General features: G+C 41.3%; 1 protein-coding gene across 3 annotated transcripts in view; it reads left to right on the forward strand.

Moving 5' to 3' along the window:
* Positions 1–10039: 10039 nt before the first annotated feature.
* The window catches only part of PTGER3 (prostaglandin E receptor 3), a 43815-nt gene continuing 30462 nt past the window's right edge, over positions 10040–23392 (forward strand). For all 3 annotated transcript variants that reach the window (XM_068963677.1, XM_068963679.1, XM_068963678.1), the window contains exon 1: positions 10040–10933. In XM_068963677.1, coding sequence (XP_068819778.1) covers positions 10040–10933 — 894 coding nt within the window. The remainder of the gene's footprint in view (positions 10934–23392) is intronic.

Below are 23392 nucleotides of genomic sequence, written 5' to 3' on the forward strand. Positions count from 1 at the left end.
TTTTAATGGCTGCAGTCACCATCTGTAGTGATTTTGGAGCCCAAGAAAATAAAGTCTGTCATGGTTTCCATTGTTTCCCCTTCTATTTGCCATGAACTGATGGAACCAGATGCCATGATCTTTCTTGAATATTGAGTTTTAAGCCAGCTTTTTCACTCTTTCACTTTAATCAAGAGGCTCTTGAGTCCCTCTTCTCTTTCTGCCATAAGGGTGGTGTCTGCATATCTCAGGTTATTGATATTTCTCCTGGCAATCTTGATTCCAGGTTGTGCTTCATCTAGCCTGGCATTTCACAGGATGTATTTTGCATATAAGTTAAATAAGCAGGGCGACTATACAGCCTTGATGTACTCCTTTCCCAATTTGAAACCAGTCTGTTTTTCCATGTCTGGTTCTAACTATTGCTTCTTGACCTGCATACAAATTTCTCAGGAGGCAGATCAGGTGGTCTGGTATTCCCATCTCTTGAAGATTTTCCGCAGGTGGTTGTGATCCACACAGTCAAAGGCTTTGGAGTAGTCAGTAAAGCAGAAGCGGAAATTTTTTTGAAACTCTTGCTTTTTCTTTGATCCAACGGATCTTGGCAATTTGATCTCTGGTTCCTCTGCCTTTTCTAAATCCAGCTTGAAAATCCAAGTTTTCAGTTCACATACTGCTGAAGGCTAGGTTAGAGAATTTTGAGCATTAGTTTGCTAGCATATGGGATGAGTGCAATTGTGCAGTAGTTTGAACTGCACAATTGGATTGGAATGGGATTGGAATGAAAACTGACCTTTTCCAGTCCAGTGGCCGCTGCTGAGTTTTCCAAATTTGCTGGCATATTGAGTGCAGCATTTTCACAGCATCTTTTAGGATTTGAAATAGCTCAGCTGGAATTCCATCACCATCACTAGCTTTGTTCGTGGTGATGCTTCCTAAGGCCCACTTGACTTTGCATTCCAGGATGTCTGGCTCTAGGTGAGTGATCACACTATTGTGGTTATCTGGGTCATTAAGATCTTTTCTGTATAGTTCTTATGTGTATTCTTGCCACATCTTATTAATTATCTTCTGCTTCTGTTAGATCCACACCATTTCTGTCCTTTATTGTGCTCATCTTTGCATGGAATGTTTCCTTGGTATGTCTGATTTTCTTGAAGAGGTCTCTAGTCTTTCCCAATCTATTGGTTTCCTCTATTTGCATTGATCACTGAGGAAGGCTTTCTTATCTCTCCTTGCTATCCTTTGGAACTCTGCATTTAGATAGGTATATCTTTCCTTTTCTCCTTTGCCTTTCCTTCTCTTTTCTCAGTTATTTGTAAGTCCTCCTCACGCAACCATTTTGCCTTTTTGCATTTCTTTTTCTTGGGGATTGTTTTGATCACGGCCTCCTATACAGTGTTACAAACCCCATCCACAGTTCTTCAGGCACTCTGTCAGATCTAATCCTTTGAATCTATTTGTCACTTCCACTGTATAATGGTAATGGATTTGATTTAGGTCATTTAATGGTCTAGTGGTTTTCCCTACTTTCTTCAATTTAAGTCTGAATTTTGCAATAAAGAGTTCATGACCTAAGCCAGTCAAAACTATTCACCTAGAAATATAAGTAACTTAGTGGAATAAAGTATGAGATTATAGAAAAGAATACACCCTTATATATCTTTTGGGGGATAATTTTATATATATAGAAAACTTGCCAAGATAATCAGAGTTTCTGTACCCTTAATATTTGGCATAATTTGCAGGAATACAAGAAACCCAATATTCACACGTTACTGTTAACTCCAGATTTCCTTTAATTTCCACCAGTTTACCAGGTTTTCTACAGAATACCTGACCACCAGAGTATTTTTCTGGTGTCCTGTAGAATGATCTTCATTTGGGGTTTATCTGTTACTTTCTTTTCATGATTAGACTGGTGTTATAGGGTTTGGAATGGTTACTGTAGGAGTGAAGTGACTTCCTCATCACATATCAAAGAGATGTATCCACATGACATTACTGGAGATGTTAACCATCACTTTGTTAAGACAGGGTTTGCCAGAGTTCTCCGTCATAAAGGTACTACTATTTTCTTTTTAATACTATGTTCTTTGGAAGCACAGGCATACGTTGGAGATAACTGCCGGTTCAATTCCAGACCACCACAGTAAACCAGGTATCACAGTAAAGCGATTCACACAAACTTACTGGCTTGCTAGTGCATATAAAAGTTATGTTTACCCTATACCAAAGTCTATTAAGTGTGTGATATTATGTCTAAAACGACAATATACATACCTTAAGTCTAAAATACTCTTATTTTTTAAAATACTAACCATTTTCTGATGGTGCAGGATTGCCACCAATCTTCTATCTAAAAATGCAGTATCTGAAACTCAAAGCACAATAAATGCCTGAAAGTCATGAAATCAAGCATACTCTCAATAAGGGGGACTATGTCTCAGTTCCTGGAGAGGGGAGTATCTACATATATTAAGCAGGTTTGCCTCTTTTTTACTCATTTATATCAGTATGGACCTGTGTATATTTACATTTAGATTATATTCAGGATTCTATTATATATTTTATTGGTCAAATTGTTCCAATCCATTGGGGACTGTTTTACATTGACTCCTGTGTTTCTTTGACATATCACCATCCTTTTGTCTTTTGAGCAGTCTAATTTTTGATAATACAGATGCTGTAGGCTCATCATTTCCCTGCCTCAGCCCTCCATCAGTCATTTCTCCAAGGAGCTCTGGTGGTTCTTATTGAAGAATGATATTTAGAAAGCAAGACCTAGATTCTAGGCTATATAGAAATTTAGTATATGATAAAATGGTATTTAAGAGAAGAATTATGATTTACTTAATAAATAGTGCTAGTTAGCCATATAATTATCAAAAAAAGTTAAACTTCCACTTTATTTGCTAAAAAGTAAAAATTTAAATCTATTTGATTTAACATGATTATTAAAGCAGTATTTTCCAAAATGTAACGAGTATAGAAATTAAGGAGAAACTTTAACTTTCTTAAGCAATAATCCTGAAAATCATAAAGGGAAAGATGAACATTTTACTCAACAAATTTTCTACATATGGTAATAAACATGACAAAAACAAGCAAAATGATAGGGTAGGAAAATGAGAAACAGGTAGTGGATATCTAAATATCCAAAGAGCTCCTGCAAATTAATAGCATAATGATAATCCAATGGGCAGTGCACAAAAATCAACGAGGAAGTTAATAGACATGGGAAAATGGATTTAACTTTACTAGTTAGGGAGATCCAAACTAAGAGTAAAGTACATTTTACTCAGATTGTAATTCAGAGCTGGCAAACAGAGCAGCAGGAACCCATGTATTGTAAGTGAATGTATCTTTATATGAGCATAAAGAAAACTCTGAAGTATACCACAACCTGTTCATATTGGTTAATTTGGAAGTGAAAATAAGGACAGGTGTAGAAAATATCATCAACCTTTAAAAATATATGGGCTTCCCTGGTGACCCAGTGGTAAAGAATCCACCAATGCAGGAGACACAGGTTTAATCTCTGATCCAGGAAGATCCCACACGCCTCGGGGCAGCTAAGCCCGTGCACCACAGCTACTGTGCCTGTGCTCTAGAGCCTGGGGCCCAGGCCCTGCAACTACTGAAGCTCGCACGCTCTAGAGCCTGAATGCCACAAGAGAAGCCACCACAGTGAGAAGCCCGCACACAGCAACAAAGCACAGCTAAATCATTTGTTTAAAATAAAATCTACATGCTATTTAAGCTTTGCTTATTTTGTCACAATAAAATTTAAAATGATAAAACCAAGAAAAAATAAAAACAATAGCAGTAGATTAGGTAAATGATGGCAGTGACCCGAACCAAGATAGTAGCTGTGGAGATGGATACAGTGAATGAATATTTTGGAAATAGAATTAATATTACTGGATAATGGATTGGAAAAGAGAAACAATGGAAAAGGAAGAGTTAAGGATGGCCATTTGATTTCTGGCTTGAGTTTGTGGATGGCACTATTATACATTGCAATGGAGAAGACTCAGGTATAACCAGGAATGAAAAAGAAAATTTGAAGTACCATTTGAACATACTGTGGTGTTATTGGGTTATCCAGGTGGGATGACAGTCAGTTGGATAAATGAGGCTAGAATTCCAGGGGAAATACAGGCTGTGGATACAAATTTGGGATGTATCAATCCTCTCCTAAGGATTTATCATGATAAGAATAAGCCCCACAAATGTACACACCAATAAATATAAAAATGTTATTGTAATTGCTGCTAATAAAAAATTATAACCTAAACATTCAGAAAAATTATGCTGCAAACATTCAAGAAAAAAAAGATTGTTCCTGGCATTTGAGACTATAAGGGATTTCTATATATAATGACCAAAAGAGATAATCACGTTTGTTAGATGTTCAAAAGACAAGAAAAAGCTGTAGGAGTACTTCTAGTAACAATGAGAGGGTAAAGAAATCACAAGAGTTTTTCTATTTTAATTTAGAAGGTTTATAGTCTTAAGATTAAATCACTTTAATGTATGATACTCTGTGTGTGGTGTGAGATAAGGATTGTGTTCATTTTTATTTGCATATAGGTATCCAGTTTTCCCAGCACCATTTGTGAAGACTTTACTGAATTACTTTAACACTGCTGAAAACTGAATTTGCATTTATGTATGTATGTGTGTATACATATCTTTGTATCTATATCTCTGTATATTTATATATCTATATAAACATTATATAGATATATAACTACATATTTATATAAAGTGGGCTTCCCAGATGGAGCTAGTGGTAAAGAAGCCACCTACCAGTTCAGGAGACACAAGAGCCAAGGGTTCCATCCCTGGGTTGGGAAGATTCCCTGGAAAAGGAAATAGCAACCCGCTCCGGTGTTCTTGCCTAGAAAATTCCATGGACAGAGAAGCCTGTTGAGTTATCATGGGGTTGCACAGAGTTGGACACGACTGAGCTCACACACGCACATCTATTCCATTGAACGGCATGTATATCATTATGCCAATATCACTGTCCTTCAGATAACAATTTAAAACAACTATTTAAATTCATTGGAAAGCATTCAGAAGCACACAGAACTGAGAGAAAAAAATTAATCTCAAAAACTGCAACTGACAGGGGTAAGAATTAAGACTTCTGGCCTTTTGGACTGAGGTGATAACCAATCCTCATGACTATCTCATAGGAAACAATGGTAGACAAAGTGCCCTCATTGGCAAAAAGTGCAAGAGATGGGAGTTCAAGTTTAGAAAAACCACTGCAAATTTAAATAGGAAATTCAAACAATGAGAACCACAGAAAGAGTGAACTGGAACTTCTGCCCAAATCTACGTTTGACAGCCAAACTATATGCGAATGACAGAATCGCCCTGGAACCTAATTTTAAAAAGCAAGCTGAAGCTTCACAGGCTTGAAATACCAAGGCACAGCTCCAAACTGACAGAACAGCTAGAAATCAGAAGAGACCCCCTATAAGCAAATAAACCAGACAGAATGATCCCCATCACTGAACAACCAACAAATCATATAGTTATGTTGTTCAGCTGGTAAGTCATGTCTAGCTCTTTGTGATTCCATGGATTGTAGCATGCTAGGCTCCTCTGTCCTTTGCTCTCTCCCAAAGTTTGCTCAAATTCATGTCCACTGAGGCAGTGATGCCATCTAACCATCTCATCCTCTGCTACCCCCTTTTTCTTTTGCCTTCAGTGTTTCCCAGCATCAGGGTATTTTCCGATGAGTTGGCTCTTTGCATTAGATAGGATAGATCAATTCACAAGAAACCAGGCTTAAAGAGCAGTCATGAAGAGACAAGAGATAACAGTAGCTGCCTATCAGGAGAGAAAATGTTAGCATTTTGAATCCAGGCACATTAACTGCCAAAAGACCACCCCATCACCACCAAATCAGTAATCTCCAGAAGAAAAATGAAATCCACAGTCACTACAGTATATGAACTTTAATGTCCAGTTTTCAGTTAAAAATTACTAGGCACATAATGAAACAGAAAAGTTTGGAAAAGAGGCAGTCAATAAAAAGGACTTAGGGTATCCAGATAATTGATTTAGAAAAGACTTAAAGTGTCTATTTTGTTGAACTACTAATTATATTGATTAATGTTTGAGAGCTACATCTACCTTGTGTTCCTGAGATAAATCTTATTTGATCCTGAATACTATACACATTTTTCCACTTTTTATTTAAAACTATACATTGTTTCTAAAATTGGGTTTCTTGATCTGCATGACAAATAACAAAAGCCACTGAGTTTAGCATTCTTCTGTTATTTTGGGTAGGAAAGAGTTCCCATTAAAATATAAACTCCATAAATGTCGAAACTTTTGTTTTTCTTGTGTCCTTGAAGACTGTATGGTGTCTGACATAGATTGGGTGCTCACTATTTATTTATTTTTGGGTGCACCACGCAGCATGTGAGATCTTAGTTCCCCCACCAAAAATTGAAGCTGCATCCCCTCCATTGGAAGCAAGGAGTCTTAACTACTAGACTGGCAGACAAATCTCAATATTTATTGAATAAATGACTTGAAAATATCCTGAAATTAGTAGTTGGCTCTATAGAGTAAGAACTGCAGATATCTTCAGGTAATCAAGGGCTTGATTGTGTGAAACTACTTATTAGTTTTTCCAATTCAGTTAGTCATTTCTGACTCTTTGCTATCCCATGGACTGCAACACACCAGGCTTCCTTGTCCATCACCAACTTGTTCCCTTCTCCTGCCTTCAGTCTTTCCCAGCATCAGGGTCTTTTCCAGTGAGTCAGTTCTTTGCATCAGATGGACAAAGTATTAGAGCTTCAGCTTCAGCATCAGTCCTCCCAGTGACTATTCAGTGATTTAATTTTTTTAATTTATGTCTATTTTAAGATTTCCTAATAGAAGTTCAGTAGAAGTATATACAATAAATTCATCATCACTTCTAGGCATGATATCAGTTAAAAATACATAATGGGTGAACACACGCTTTAAAATCTTTTGTAAATTTTTTGAATATGTGGTCCTTCAGTTACCTTACTCTATAACTTTAATCCTCACTGGAATATTGATTAAACAGACTCTCAAAGAAAGACAGAATGACAATAGTTATGTATTAATGAGTTAGGCCCCTATGAAAAGTATCAGATGTCCCTAAGCAAAGCTTGTATTCTTCAGAAATTATATGGCATGTTATTAACCTTTGGGTCACTAGAGGGCGGTGATGTTTCAGGCCAACACAATTCAGACTATTTCTGTTCTGACACCAAGAAGTGTGGATCTGGAGTCATTCTGTGCCCGCATTCTATAGTGACATCTCAGATCCTCCAAATTACTTGTTTTCAAGGTGAATAGCTACAAAACAAACAACTTAGGATAAGATGAAGCAATCTACACGGAAAGGAGTAAATTGTTATACAAAAATTCTGAAATGTGATACATTTAAGGCATTGGTGGAGGTGAGTTAGAGGCTAACATTAACTGATACTATATGCGCTTATACTTTTAACTCTTATATAGTCTAACGTGTACTGCAGTAACGGTAAAACAAAGGTTCAAAGAGGTCAAATAAAAATAAAAATAATTTTTGATGTCACTGTATATTGGCTTTGGGTTTTTTTTTTTTTGATGTATAAATCATGGAAAGGTCTTAAATTTTAAAATAAATATACAGTTACACTAGAGTTTTATTGCTATAACATTAAATTTTGATGCGTACTTTCAATCCAGTGCTTTGGATAAAACTTGTATCTGGGAATACCATCGAATATTATTTTACTTTTCAAATGACACTTTAGAAAAACATTTCACAAATATGAGTTTGAGACTAATTAAAACTAATAAAAGCTTGGGGGAAGATTTAAAAAATGAACCACTTCTGTATTCCTTCTTAGTTCTCATTAGACACATGGCATTACAAATAAATTTCAAAAAAGTAAAAGAAAAAAGTAAAAAAATGAAAACAGGGATGTGATTAATGCATGTTGTTAAAATAGAGTTTACATTTCATTTTTGCTTTTTCTCCTTTAAAAACTATATAGCCCTATAATGATTTTTTTTTTCAGACTCTCATACAGATTCAAAACAACAGCATAGAAAGAATGCAAGGGAATATACTCCATTCTCATATCCTACCACTATTTTACATCCAATAAGGAGATCAACTATGCTGGAAAAGACAAACAACTGAACTGACCCAGTCTTGCTCTGAAAGTCTGAGTAATGGTCTTCATAGGGCTGAGTAAATGGGCTTCCCAACTGGCTCAGCGGTAAAGAATCCGCCTGTGATACAGAAAATGCAGGAGATGCCACGGGGTCCATCCCTGGAACAGGAAGCTCCCCTGGAGGAGGGCATGGCAACCCGCTGCAGTATTCTTGTCTGGAGAATCCCATGGACTGAGGAGCCTCACAGGTTACAGCGCATAGGGTCGCACAGAGTCGGACACGATGGAAACGACTGAGCTGAATGATTAGGTCTAATTTCTTAAATATGAGGAAAAATGAAGTTCAAAAATAATTTTTAAAATCTTTCCATTTCCCCGACAAGATGAAAAGGCAGAAAAACTAGACTCTCCCTAGATTTGAGAACTGCTGGTCTTATCACCTGTTGAGAGTGGTTATGGTATCTACGTAAAGAATACTGTGCTTCAGATAAGTTGGAGACTGGAGAATTGCTGAAAGACTTGGGCACATCCTTTAGCTTCAGGAGCCTCAGTTACCTCACCTTAAAGGGGGAGTAATAACAATACTTGGAGGATGTCTGGAAAAAAATGGGGAAATGGTTGTGAAACATAAAATATTGGCTTAATAAAAGATGTTACTAAGCGATTATGCGCATTTTCACTAAATGTGAAGACCATAACATCTAAATGCAGTTTCTAGTCCTAATTGCATAAGAATGGTCCAGGGTGGAGAAAGATGGCTTTGTAAGAGTTTGCCTTGTTTCTCTGCCCTACCTCCCCCCACTCAAGCAGGCTAGCAGCCTTTGATTTCAATATTTCAGATGTGCTGAGACAGTGAAATAGTGAGTGCCAGCCACCTGCCTCTAGCCCCTTTTGCCTTAGCTAACTTTTAAAAATATTTTTAATTAATTAATATATATATTTAATGTTAAGGAAGAAGCAGAATTTAAGCGGGTGAAGGAAGGAGTTGGTAGTTGGGATTTCTTTATTTTTGAATCCGACAGTCTGATTTTGTCTTCCTGTACCTATTCCCTTAAATCTTACGGCACTGTTGGTTTTACAGTTTCAGTGCGCCCCTGGGGACAGAGCAACCTGGCCTGCTTAAGATCATGCGAGAGTCTCAAAGCAGAAAGGGAGAAATGTTCACGCTCATCTACGCATCAGGAGTGTGGTTTGCCTAGATTGCTCAGGGTCAGGTAGGTAAGATACACTTGCCAGGGTTACAAAAGAGCGTCAGGAGGAAGATCCGGTCCTTGCGCGAGCCTCCGTGGGTGGAGAAGGAGGAAGCAGGGCACCTTGGCAACTTGTCTGAGGTGGGGTAGCCGAGGGAGACCTTTTAGTCCCAGCCTCTCCACGAACTCTCCTCTGGCAGAGAACCTGAGGAGGCGCGGGGCAGCCTGGCTGGGCAGCCGGTCCTGGCAGGAGCTGGGGCATTTCGAGAGCAGTCTTCCGGGGGCGGAAGGATGTTCGGAGCCCAGGCGGCCAAAGCAGTGATCAAGCCGCAGCAAGAAAGAGAGAGAGAGGGAAAGAGAGAGAGGGAGGCTCTCGGCTGCTTCTGCATCCTCCTCCCACTGCACTTGGGCCCACGCCCACGGGCGCCCCGCCCCCCTCGGGCTTATAGCAGCCGCCGGGCACCTCCGGACGCCCGGGAGCCGACGGCGCGGCTGCCTGCTTGGCCCGGGAGCCCCGGCGCCGCCGCCTTAGTGGCGAAGTGAGGCGGCGGCTGCGCCCCGCATCATGGAGGGCAGCCTAGCCGCGACCCCAGCCCCAGCCCCGGTCGCCACCGACAGCCGCCGCCTCCCGCGCCGGGCCTGCCGGCTCTCGTCGCTGTTCTCAAGGTGCCGTCCCTCCCTCACCGCCAAGGCGATATGAAGGCGACCCGGGACCACGCGAGCGCCCCTTTCTGTACGCGCTTCAACCACTCCGGCCCGGGCATCTGGGCGGCCGAGCGCGCCGCTGAGGCGCCGAACAACCTCACGCTGCCCCAGGAACCCAGCGAGGACTGCGGCTCGGTGTCCGTAGCCTTTTCGATGACCATGATGATCACCGGGTTCGTGGGCAACGCGCTGGCCATAACGCTCGTGTCGAAGAGCTACAGGCGCCGGGAGGGCAAGCGCAAGAGGTCGTTCCTGCTGTGCATCGGCTGGCTGGCGCTCACCGACATGGTCGGGCAGCTGCTCACCAGCCCGGTGGTCATCGTCCTCTACCTGTCCCACCAGCGCTGGGAGCAGCTCGACCCGTCGGGGAGGTTGTGCACCTTCTTCGGCCTGACCATGACCGTCTTTGGGCTCTCCTCGCTCTTCATTGCCAGCGCCATGGCCGTCGAGCGGGCTCTGGCCACCCGGGCGCCGCACTGGTACTCAAGCCACATGAAGACCAGCGTCACCCGCGCCGTGCTGCTAGGCGTATGGCTGGCGGTGCTCGCCTTCGCCCTGTTGCCGGTGCTGGGGGTAGGTCAGTATACTGTCCAGTGGCCCGGGACTTGGTGCTTCATTAGCACTGGGCCTGGGGGCAACGGGACTAACTCCCGGCAAAACTGGGGCAACGTTTTCTTCGCTTCTGCTTTTGCCATCCTGGGGCTCTCGGCGCTGGTGGTCACCTTCGCCTGCAACCTGGCCACCATTAAGGCCCTGGTGTCCCGCTGCAGGGCCAAGGCCACGGCGTCGCAGTCCAGCGCCCAATGGGGCCGAATCACGACAGAGACGGCCATCCAGCTCATGGGGATCATGTGCGTGCTGTCGGTCTGCTGGTCGCCGTTGCTGGTAGGTAGTTCCTGGGCTTGGGGAGTTCGAGGTGGGCGCGTGCGCGCCGGCGGGCAATGAAGACTTTGGAAAGTGACAGCACCTGCAGGGGCGTGTCTGCAAGCAGAGAACTTTGGAGAGGGCTCTACCTGCGCTGTCTTGGTCTCGGCTTCAGAGCATAGCTCCTCATTTACTTGCTGAGCATCTTCCAAGTGCTAGGCATCGTATTAGGCTCTGGCTGTGCACGCCTGGAGACCCCAGGGGTGCTCACATTCTAATCGGAGAGAGTTAAAAGACACCCAGGTGTTAGTTCACTGCTGGTGCAGAAACTGGTTTCTCCCAGGAGTACTAGGAGCTGAATAGAATGGCGATGACAACTCTAGCCCCGTTCTCTGGGTTTTCTCCTTATTTCAAATACCTCTCGCCCGTTGGGTCGATTGATTTTCACTCTGCAGTACTTTACCGGCGCCCCGCCCCGCAGCCCCCCCCCCCCCCCCCTCGCGACAGGCACAGCCTCTGAGCTAGTGCGCGCCCTCCCGCAGCAGCCGCAGCTCGCTTTGCTAGCAGGCAGACGCGAGGCAGGAGAGTGGAGGGGCGTCTCTCCCTCGGCCAGCCCTCCGTCCTTTGAAATTGCACTGCGCCCTCTAGGAAGTGCCAGAACCCACGGTCATCCCGTGGGCCCCGAGGCCTACTAACTCCCTCGTACCAGCCTTTGCTTGTCCTTGTGGTCACTGCACGGGGCTGATGGCAAGGCCCTTCGTAGAGGTTTCTGCACTTACCAGCTCCTCGGGGGGCCCACAGCCCGGGAGCAAGTGATATTTCCATATGCTGCCTGTCTAACACCCGCTCTTAATCTTACTTTCCAGGTTTTCCTCTGCGGTCCTTTTAGCTCGACATTTGGTGTAAGAGCTATTACTAATTCCTGATGAATGGTTGCTTTTTTAGGCCCCCAGCAACCTGGCTCAGTAAATATTCCTGCAAGAGCGACCTGGTCACTGTGACAGGGTTACAACAGATGACATATCGGACCTAGAAATTTATTAGACAGTTGTGAAAAACTCCTGGAATCCATGGCACAGTTTTCAGAAACCACGCACGTATAGGGTTTGGGTTTTTTTTTTTTTTTTTTTTTTTTTTCTTGTTTAAGTTTTTATCTGTATCTTGGGGCTTGTGGAATCTTAGTTCTGCCACCAGGGATCCAACCGGTGTCTCCTGCATTGGGAGCTTGGAATCTTTATGGCAGGACCATGGAATTCTGGAGCTTTTCTTTTTTTAATTGTGATAAAATACACATAACATGAAATTTCCCACTAGTTTAAGTGTGCAGTTAAGTTATATTAAGTACATTAACATTGTAGTACACCATGTACAATTTAAAAATCTTTGTACTTTTTAACAGAACCGTAGTTCCTTTTCTCCTCTCACCCCACGCCACCCCAACCACTCCTGCATTTGACAACACCGATATTCCAGAATACTCTTGTTTCATTGTGTAGTATATTTAGAGCAGGAGCCTTGGCTTGGAATGGATCATAGGTGGTGACAAGGAGAGTTATGTTGGGACCTCATAGCCCACAAATCGCTGTAAGGTCTCAGTTCTGCATTCCAGAAGCTAGAAGTCAGGCTGATGTCATCACCGTGGCTTATCAAAGCCAGCACCAATTTTAGACATATTTACTTCTACTGTGTGTAGGTAGCCAAATAGAAGAAAAAAAGAATTCTAAATAATAAGCACGTTACTATAAATGTAGCTTTAAAGGCAAACAGAATATTTGAATTTCTCACAACAGTCATTTGAGTCCCACATATTTGAGTTCTATCACACTCTTTATATGTGTGCTCTATATATCCAAGGAAAAAGGTAAATCATATGAGTAAAATACTTACTCATACAGTTAACCAGATGTATAGTTGCTTTCTTTTTAAGTAGGAGAGAAAATAAGCAGTGTGTTTTTTATTTCAAAACTATGCTTCTAATATGATGGGCACAGTGGCCTTATGAAGACTTTTGATCAGTTCTGAAAACTGAAGCCTAGGATGACCAGACTCACTCTTAAGAAACTTTGTATTTGGAATTCATCCTAATTTCAATTAATATTTGCATATAAACTTTATTGGTTTGCAGTATTTTATCAAAGTTTATTGGGTCAGTTCTCATAAAAACATTAAACAAATTCAACATGTGATCATATCAAAGAGAAGAATTTGTGGTTTTCAAAATGGGTATTTTTTGAGCTAAAGGAATTACTCTGTCTTCTGTTTTGTGTACCACTGAAGTTAAATCTCCAAATATCTTCAGAAAGATCTGCAGTACAAAGTTGGAATTATTTCAAAGGAAAGAAAATGGCAAAACTGCTCTCTTAATAGGTTACGGAATTATAAGAATGAAAACACTAGAATTTAGTGAACTGAATTTTTAGTGTATTAATGCTGAAGTGAGAGGGTTTTTTTTTTTTTTAATATGTTTTTCCTAATTATAAAATATAGATTCCCTGTTAGCTTTTTTAAAAAAAATGGGCACAGGATACTAATTTAATTATCCAAAATTCTTACTTAAAAGGACTCTGAGTGTATCTTGTCTTGGAGGACTAATGTGATGATAATAATGTTCAGTTGTCACTGCTGAAAAACTTAGCAGAGAATAGATACCATAATAAGAAAACATCCCAACTGCTGCAAATTCCTGCTGTGTAAATAGGAGCCATTGCTCAGTTTATCTGGTTTAAATAGAGGTTTATCTGGTGCAAACAAAAGCTTTTAAACTTTTTCCTTCAGAAGCTATACAATAAAAAATCTGAAATTAAGTGAAAATACAGTGGGAAGTGGTGTCACCATTGATAGATGACCTACACTTCTTAGTCAATATAAAGCATCAAATTCTGTTGAAATCAGTCAATTGGCTCAGCAATACAATCTGTTTGACTTATTATCATTAGATTTTTTATGGACTACAATCACCAAATAGTCCAGTTGTTTGACATGATAGCCAAGTTTCCAGTAGCAGGAATAACCCGAGGCTGTTGTTCAGAGGAACCCCTGACGGCAGTTTGTACTTTTGTACATCTGGCACTCCTCAAACAGGTACAACAGCTACAATACTAAAGCCGTAAGTGACTAATACTGTAGCCATCTTAAAAATAGTAGACGAAAAGCTATCTACACTGTGAAAAGAGATAATGAGCAACAGAGTTTCTCATCCACAACTTGGAAACTGTATAAAAGCAGCCTTAGGAACTTTGCCTTTAATCTTGAACCAGCAAATTCCCTGCTCAATAGCCACAGATGTGGGCAGAGAATGCTTTGACTCAAGGAGATATTTTGCAACATAGATGTAGTGTTTTTTAAGTTTGAGGAATCACTGACATTTTTTGACATAGAAAATTTGCCTTAAATGCACTACATGTGAAAAATAGATGCAATAGGTTATTTTACAGAAGTAATGGTGTTTTATAGTGTTATAAAAATAACAGTATTAGAATATTGTTAAGAATATTAGAACCAGATTTCTAATTCAAGATATTTGACTCTGAGTTTATTTTTAATCTTTTTTCTGTTGTATTGATTTGTTTGTTTGACTTAGCTAAAAGCCAGCAGTTCTAGTGCTAATCATAGTACTGGGGAAATTATATATCCTCTTAAAATGCAAAAGTAGAGCTAATAGATATCTAAGGTCTTTTTCCATGTGTTATGCTCAGTTTCTCTTATTTGGGAGAATCATGGTTTAATGACCCAGAATGAGAAATTTGAGAAGGAGACTGCTTGGTCAATTGTACTTTTGTAAGAATGGGGTTTTCTAGTAGTCATGTATGGATGTGAGAGTTGGAGTATAAAGAAAGGGGGCAGTGCCAAAGAATTGATACTTTTGAACTGTGGTGTTGGAGAAGACTCTTGAGAGTCCCTTGGACTGCAAGGAGATCCCACCAATCAATGCTAAAGGAAATCAGTCCTGAATATTCATTGGAAGGACTGAGGCTGAAGCTGAAACTCCAATACTTTGGCCACCTGATGAGAACTGACTCATTGGAAAAGACCCTCATGCTGGGAAAGATTGAAGGCAGGAAGAGAAGGGGACAACAGAGGATGAGATGGGTGGCATCACCGACTCAATGGACATGAGTTTGAGCTAGCTCCAGGAGTTGGTGAAGGACAGGGAAGCCTGGCGTGCTGCAGTCCATGGGGTCACAAAGAATCAAACACAACTGAGTGACTGCACTGAAGTGAAGAGTGAGGGCTTCTGAGTGACTTGGGCTTTTGGACGCTGTACGTAAAGAGATGGCAGGTTATCTAAGTGATATATCCAGAAGCAAACATAACTTGAAGATTAATGAGATAAATCAGGGCTTAAAATGTAGGTTTTTGTATCTTGAGTTTGTTAAAGAGAGCCAGGAATTAAACAAATTCTTAAGCCATCTTATTTGAAGACATTCAGATGGTCTAGAATTGTAGCATACATGTGACTCATTGGACTTCCTCCTTTGAAAAAGCTGTAAAGGTCAATAACTCAATTATGAAAGTTTCCATAGGATCATTTTTCTGGGAATTACACTCAGGAATATGCACTACAGGCATTTGTAACAGAGGATGATCGATGATTTGTCTGGGGGAGCTGAGAGGCGGTAGTGAGAGGTACTGGGTGTCATGTTCGATTTTCAGTCCTTGCCTTGCAGAGCTAGAAAGCAGGGAGAGAAGTTCTCCTTCAAACTCCTCACATACGGGTAGCACGTTTATAGTCCACCCGGGTTCTACATGCACCTCTTTCACACTTGGCAACTCTTGGAATCTACAACTATAGCATGTCATATTCTGAACCCCTCTTTTCCCTCAATTCCTTATCATAGAAGTAAGTAAGTGGTTTGTATTTCAATTCCTGCCTTGCTTCTTGAGAATTATTAGATGGCCTCTTAAGTCCTTCTTTTCCCTAGAAAAATTCTAATTTTCAGAGATTAATGAGGGTAACCCAAGAAGGGACGTTATTTTTCTTGGGGTTCCTCTTATATCTTGTCTCCTGAGTGTATGTCAGCATTTTATGGTAAACATAGTAATTCATTCTTAAACAGAAATGACAACTGGACAGTGTGTAACTTTTTTAAATGAGAGGGATGCATACTCACGCATGTGTGCACACGTACACACACACATGGAAATAACAGTGTGGAGTAGTGACTCTGCTCCCTTTATTTGGAACACTTTTGTCTCCACTTTCCAACTTTACACCTCACCCCTCAGCCATTCAGGACAGCTGCCGAGCAGTCACTGTCTTGGATTGGCTAAGGTCCCAAGTTGGCAGTGACTTTGTTAGAGGAACCTTCCTTGGGCCTCTTTAGGCTTGGTTGGGGGCTGCAGCTCTTTGGTTCCACAACACTTACCTTGCGGATCCAGTGTCTTGATCTGAGTCACACTTTACTGAACATTCTGGATTAACTGACCTCCTGAGGGCAGATATAGTAACTACCCGGTAAATTGTTCTTTTCCTGGGAACTACCATGATGACCAGCCATACAAGGTATGTCCACCACAAGCCTATTGAGTAAATATCTGAGCACATAAATCAGAAGACAGGTTCTTGTTCCAGTGACATAACACAATCCACTGTGTGACCTTAAACAGCTTGCGTGATATCTTTGTGAGCACTTTTCTTTTTTTCCTGTAAAAGAGGAATAAAAACACCAACTGAACTTATTTCACAGATTGTAATAAAAAGCAAAATAAATGTATGTGAAAATAGTTGAGACTATTTCTTCCATATTAAGAATACTACTGTGATGTTTTATAGATGACCGTGTTGACTTCTTATCTTCAGATAGAACTTTCTCCCAGGAAACTGGAGGAAAGAGAGACATGATGTTTCACAGCTTGATTAGTTATAATTAACTGGTGGGGAAATGTGGTGGAGAATGTAACTTTTCAGAAAAAAAAAAATTAAGAAAGCAGGCAAATAAATATTGTAAGATAAATATTTGTAAATCTTGGCAAGGTATTGTAATTCATCCCTCCTCCCTGCCCCCATCACCATCACCATTCTCTCAGTTCTGGGATGCTTTCCCCCTCACAACTACCAGTTAACTCTCTAAAGCTAAGACATGCTGGATCCCACCTCCCCTTCCCTTGAACTTGGAGGAGTACCCACCACCTCGTGCTCTGAAGACCTCTGTCTAGAATATGTCTCTTGTTTTTCCAGTCAGGGACTCCATGTGCTCAGACCTCTCCTCATGTAAATGAGTCGAATTAATTGTGCGTTTAGTTGCTGTCCTAGGTCAAATCATTCTGCAGACCTCTTAAGGCTAGAGCCTGTGCCTTGGTGGTCCTCATCTCTTCACAGGTGATCCAGAGTGTTGGGGCTGCACAGATTCTCCACCACTGACTCACAGTCCAGAACTGAGTTTACATGAACCTTAAATCAGATCAAAGCATGAGAAACACACAGTTGTAAACTGCCTCACAGTTAGTCTAGGTCCTGACAAGGCATTAATATTATTTGTAGTCTGCAAATAACACAAAGTGTAATTTTCCCATCCAGTAGCCCTCCTAGAATTCTCTTGGTCATCATTTACAAGGAGAACATTTCAGCAGCTGGTCTGGTTACCTATTCAAAATCAGTGTTTTATTTTACCATTGCTGATTTTTATGATAGGTGTTTGAGGACTCTAAACCTAAAAATGAAAGATGGTGGCAGAGATAGAAGAGGAGGCTTGATTTTCCTCACTTTAATTCTGTTGGAAGGAAATTAGGTGCTAATTTAGGTAAGAGTCATATCATATAGTGATGAAGAAGGCAATGGCAACCAGTCCAGTACTCTTGCCTGGAGAATCCCATGGACGGAGCAGCCTGGTGGGCTGCAGTCCATGGGGTCATGAAGAGTCGGACACTTACTGAGCGACTTCACTTTCACTTTTCACCTTCATGCATTGGAGAAGGAAATGGCAACCCCCTCCAGTGTTCTTGCCTGGAGAATCCCATGGACGGAGCAGCCTGGTGGGCTGCAGTCCATGGGGTCATGAAGAGTCGGACACTTACTGAGCGACTTCACTTTCACTTTTCACCTTCATGCATTGGAGAAGGAAATGGCAACCCACTCCAGTGTTCTTGCCTGGAGAATCCCAGGGACGGGGGAGCCTGGTGGGCTGCCGTCTGTGGGGTCGCACAGAGTCAGACACGACTGAAGCAACTTAGCAGCAGCAGCAGCAGCATATCATATAGTGAAGTGAAAGTCTCTCAGTCATGTCCAACTCTTTGTGACCCCATGGATTATACAGTCCATAGAATTCTCCAGGCTGGAATACTGTAGTGGGTAGCCTTTCCCTTCTCCAGGGGATCTTCTCAACTCAGGGATCAAACCCAGGTCTCATGTACTGCAGGCAGATTCTTTACCAGCTGAGCCACAAGGGAACTCCAAGAGTCATATCATATAAGTAGAGGATAAATTTTACACCAAACAAGCTTTTTATAAATCTTGGTAATACAAAGACAGATGGCCAAGTTGGAGCCGGAAGTATATTTATTTTAAGCAATATTTTAGTTTTCTAAAAAACATTATATATATATATAATATATATACATACACATATATATAGATACATACATACATATATATTTGACTGTGCTGGGTCTTAGTTGTTGCATGTGGGATCTAGTCCCCTGAATCTGCCCCCCCTGGATAGGGAGCACAGAGTCTTAGCCACAGGGTCACCAGGGAAGTTGCCTATTTTAAGCAATTATTGATCTAATAAAAATAAAATATAATTTTAAGAACATACTTTTCACTAATCCTTTATTTCCTTTAAGTAGATTTGATCTTTTTGTTCCTCTTTCTGAATATTCAGTGTGTTATTTTCTGTGCTTGAGAATATGCTGCTGTTGGTATGACTCATGAGCATTTGGAAAAAGAAGTAATGCTGTTAATGCTGAAAATACTGAAAGAGAGATTCTAAAAAATACAGTGTGTTTTGAAGAATTCACCAGTCTAATAAAGTGGAGCTTTCATTGTGGTCTTGACATACGAAATCTCCCTGATAACGTACTACCACTTTGGGTCAAGTAGAGCACACACATCCGCATTTCCCTAATTAATCCAGTGCCTTGGCAGTCAAAGGCACCAACAGCAGTCAGTGATTAAGTGACCTCTGCCTCTGTTTCATAAGAACAAGAGAAAGCTACTGAAGAGCAGATGGGGGCTAGAGAGAGTAAAAGGCACAGAGCCCGCGGTTCTCATCTTGGCTTTTCTACCAAAGGATTAAAGTCATCCTATCTTTCTGGTTTTCCCTTTCCTCGTGAGTACAATAAAAACACTTATCACTCTAACCTTCTTTTCCGTTCTGACTTCCTGTGGCTCAAAATAGATAAAATCATCCCTTTTAGACATACCATATTAGGTATGTGGGGGGAAAATACCCAAAAACGTCTTAAGAAGAATCATAGAAATGTATACAAATGAACAGAATAGATCATGCATTGTTATATAATTATTCTGTAAATATGTACTGAGTGCTTGTTTCGTGTCTGCCTCCCTGGTGATACAGTGATGACTAGGGTAAGGTTGAAGACATTGAGCAGTTACCTGGCTCTAAGGGACAGTCTTCATGTCATGTTCCATGTGAAAAACCGTCCTTGTGGAGCTGGGTGCCATCTGTGCTGTACTTGGTAGCCCTGAGCATAAGCCAAACAGACATGCTAGCTTCTTCCATGAAACTTTCAATCTACTAAGGTAGACCCACAGAAAATAAACCATTGATCCAGTAAATAAATGTAACCAGCCTGGTTACGTTTGTAACCAGATGTAGCTGGTTACCACCTGGTCAATCAGATGACCAGGGTGATCTGGTCATCACCCTAGTTGCTTTCACTGCCACATGGTGCAGCTGCTGCAGGTTGATCTTGTCTGGGCTGAAGGGCAGTGCTGGTCCACGGCCACTGTGAAGTCCTCATGGAGCATGTCCCTGCCCAGGCTGCAATGGGTCTGTGCTTGGGCGCCATTGTTAGGAGTCCCATTCATTCACACCCTCTAACTTCAGCCATGAAGCTCAGCAGCAATTTTCTGAAGCACAGCCACTGTACTAGAATGTAAGGACCCAGAGAGCGGCTGGCCTCTGGCCACGTACTGCCTGGAACCTCCTTCTGGGGTCCTTAGGCTCTGGGTTGTACTCAGATGACTTTCTCGCAAGTTTGTCTTTCTCTGCCAGTAAGTTTTCTTTTAAGACATTCCATGTCTTTTCCCGCTACTGAATGCAGCCAAAGTTGCTCTCTACTAAGTTTCTTGGCTTCAGATGTTGGGAGAGGAGGTTAGATTTCTCTGCTTTTTATTTTCCCCCAGAAAATATGATAACTATGATGGTCTACTTCTTCCCAGGTAACCAGCAATTTATACCGAGGGTGTTGTATGGATTTCCTTTGTTGTACCACACAACTTTCCACTATGAAAACCAACTCAGTCAACATTTACCACACTGAATGTTTCTTATTTCTGTGATACCTGCTCCAATGTGACTTGCTCTGCCCACCTGAACAGGGAAGAGCAGGGCAGCTTCTGGCATCCCCCTACATACATCATGAAAACAATGTGTGTGTGTATGAAGTCGCTTCAGTTGTGTCTAACTCTTTGCGACTCTGTGGACTGTAGTCCTCTAGGCTCTTCTGCCCATGGAATTTTCTAGGCAAGAATACTGGAGTAGGTTGCCATTTCCTTCTCCAGGGGATCTTCCCAAACCAGGGATCGAACCTGTGTCTTTTATGTCACCTGCACTGGCAGGCAGGTTCTTTACCACTGTGTCACCTGGGAAGCCCACATTAAAACAATGGATGTGTTATAAAGGCAAGAAAAAGGTGCTTTGGCAAAGTGTCAAGGAGGACCTTCTTTTGATGCATTGGTGAATGTGGGGGTGCTTAAAGAGGATCTCCCTAAGAAAACATCATTTATGGTGAATCTTGGAAGTTGGTACGTTAAGGAAGAAAGAACAACGTGTGAAACTATCAGTGTAGGAAAGAGCTGGAAGCATTTGAGGAACTTAAAGAGTGCCAGAGAGGTACATTAGCACGAGTAAAAGGAACAGTAGCTTTAAGGTAAAACTAGGAAGGGAGGCAAGGCCAGACCATGCAGAACCTTGTCATTTTTGTTTCGGAGTTTATAGATTTTTATCTTAAGTATCTTGGAAAACAACTAGCTTTGAGTGAGGGAGTGATAATGATCTGCTTTGTGTATTAAGAAGATTACTCAGACTGCCTTATGAATTAGAAGAGGTATCAGAGCCCTTGAGTACTGAGATCAGATGGAAATGTAGAGACATTAATTTTAAAAAAAATTTTTTTTTCCTTAAGTGTTGCTTTAAAAGGAGAGACAAAGCTTGGCATAGAATTGACAGTGGTAGTGGAAGTCTGTTCAGAAGCGCATAGGGAAAAATTGAGCCAGGTGTGCTAGGAATGGTAAGCAAATATGTTTTTGTTGAAGTATGTTTGAGAATGTCAAGAAATATTATGAGTCAAGTACTGAGGAGTAAGGAAGGAAGGAGTGCACTGGTAGATTGCCTTGAAGATTAGAAATAGGAATTTGCATTTCATCTTGGGCAAGTTGTATTGCTTGTCTGTACTTCTGTTCCATATTTGTAAAAGAAGAGGGTTGACCTTATAAAACCTCTTGATTTATAAAAGGTCATTTAGTAAAATAACTCATCTAATGTTTAATCTATTTCTAGAATATTCTTGGTGAAATTTTCCATTTTGTTTGAATACCTTTACTTATTGGAAATTTATTGCTTTTTAAGGGGCACAATGGAGAAGGCAATGGCACCCCACTCCAGTACTCTTGCCTGGAAAATCCCATGGACGGAGGAGCCTGGTGGGCTGCAGTCCATGGGGTTGCTAGGAGTCGGACACGACTGAGCGACTTCACTTTCACTTTTCACTTTCATGCATTGGAGAAGGAAATGGCAACCCCCTCCAGTGTTCTTGCCTGGAGAATCCCAGGGATGGGGGAGCCTGGTGGGCTGCCGTCTGTGGGGTCGCACAGAGTCGGACACAACTGAAGCGACTTAGCAGCAGCAGCAGCAGCAAGAGGCACAAAGAATTTTCTTAGAGGTTCTTTCTCTTTCTCTCCCTCCTGCCTCCTTCCCTCTCTTTCTTCCTTTCTTGTTTATGGTCAAACATAGTACTAATAATATATGTAAAACACTTTAACACCATATCACACTTAATAATCGCTTAACAACTGGGCTTCCCCGTAGCTTATCAGTAAAAGAATCTGCCTATAATGTAGGAGCTGCAGGGCACACAGGTTCGTTCCCTGGGTGGGGAAGATCCCCTGGAGGAGGGCATGGCAAACCACTCCAGTATGCTTGCCTGGAGAATCCCATGGACAGAGAAGCCTGGCAGGCTACAGTCTATAGGGTTGCCAAGAGTCAGAAACAACTGAAGCAACAAAGCATGCATGTACACACGCATATTGCTTGAATTAAGTGTTGCTAATTCTAGTTCTTGGTTTGTGTGGAACAATACTAAATTTAATTAGAGATATCTTTTATTTTTAATGGAGAAGGAAATGTTAACTCACTCCAGTATCCTTGCCTGGAAAATCCCATGGATGGAGGAGCCTGGCAGGCTACAGTCCATGGGGTCACAAAGAATCAGATACAGCTGAGCAACTTCACTTTATTTTTAAAGTTATATGACACTATACTTCTCAATTAAGTATCAAGGAGTTCTACTAAATCTGTGTAAATAAACAGTAAAATAACGTGAAATTATCTTGACAATGTCAGGGACAGAAGCCATGATGTATTAATTCATTTAAGTGACACTTACTATCAGTTGTGTGCAAGACAGTGTACTACAACCTGATACAGCAATGACATGGTCCTTGTCTTTAAGGAATATGTTGTTTACTGAATGATTTCCTGGAGAAACTTGAGGTTGTGACTCAAAGCAGCAATGTTATTTTTCTTTATCAATTATGAATATAGGAAAAAAAGTTGGGACCATTCAGAATTTATTTACCTATTCTTATGTTCAGTGATTGTTTACTGAGTACCTACTATATGTCAGACACAGCTATAGGTGCTGTAAATATAGCAATGAAATAAGCAGACTAGCTTCCTTGTCTCAGCAAACATGCATTCTACGGGAAGGAGAATGTCAATAAATTAGATGAGAAGTCAGATTGTGGTAAATACTGTTAAGAAAATAAAGCAATGTGATGTGATAGAGGAAGCCTGGGAAACTTTCGTAGATGGAAACATTGGAGAAAGGTGCCTCTTAAATGAGAGGTAATATTTAAGCTGATATCTGAGGGAAAGGAAAGAACCAGGTATGAGTGATCTCCAGGAGGAATACTTGGTAAGTTCAAGGGGTAGAAGGAAGTCCTGTGTGGCTGAAGTGAGAGGGGTGTGGAGAGAGTAAGAGTCTGTGAATTGAGGTAGAGACAGTGTTGGGGGCCAGATTGTGTGAGGCCCTGCAGATGAGTTTTGATACTATTTTAAGAAAACACTGGAAGATCTG

The sequence above is a fragment of the Capricornis sumatraensis genome, chromosome 2, assembly GCF_032405125.1.
Source record: "Capricornis sumatraensis isolate serow.1 chromosome 2, serow.2, whole genome shotgun sequence".
Taxonomy (NCBI): domain Eukaryota; kingdom Metazoa; phylum Chordata; class Mammalia; order Artiodactyla; family Bovidae; genus Capricornis; species Capricornis sumatraensis.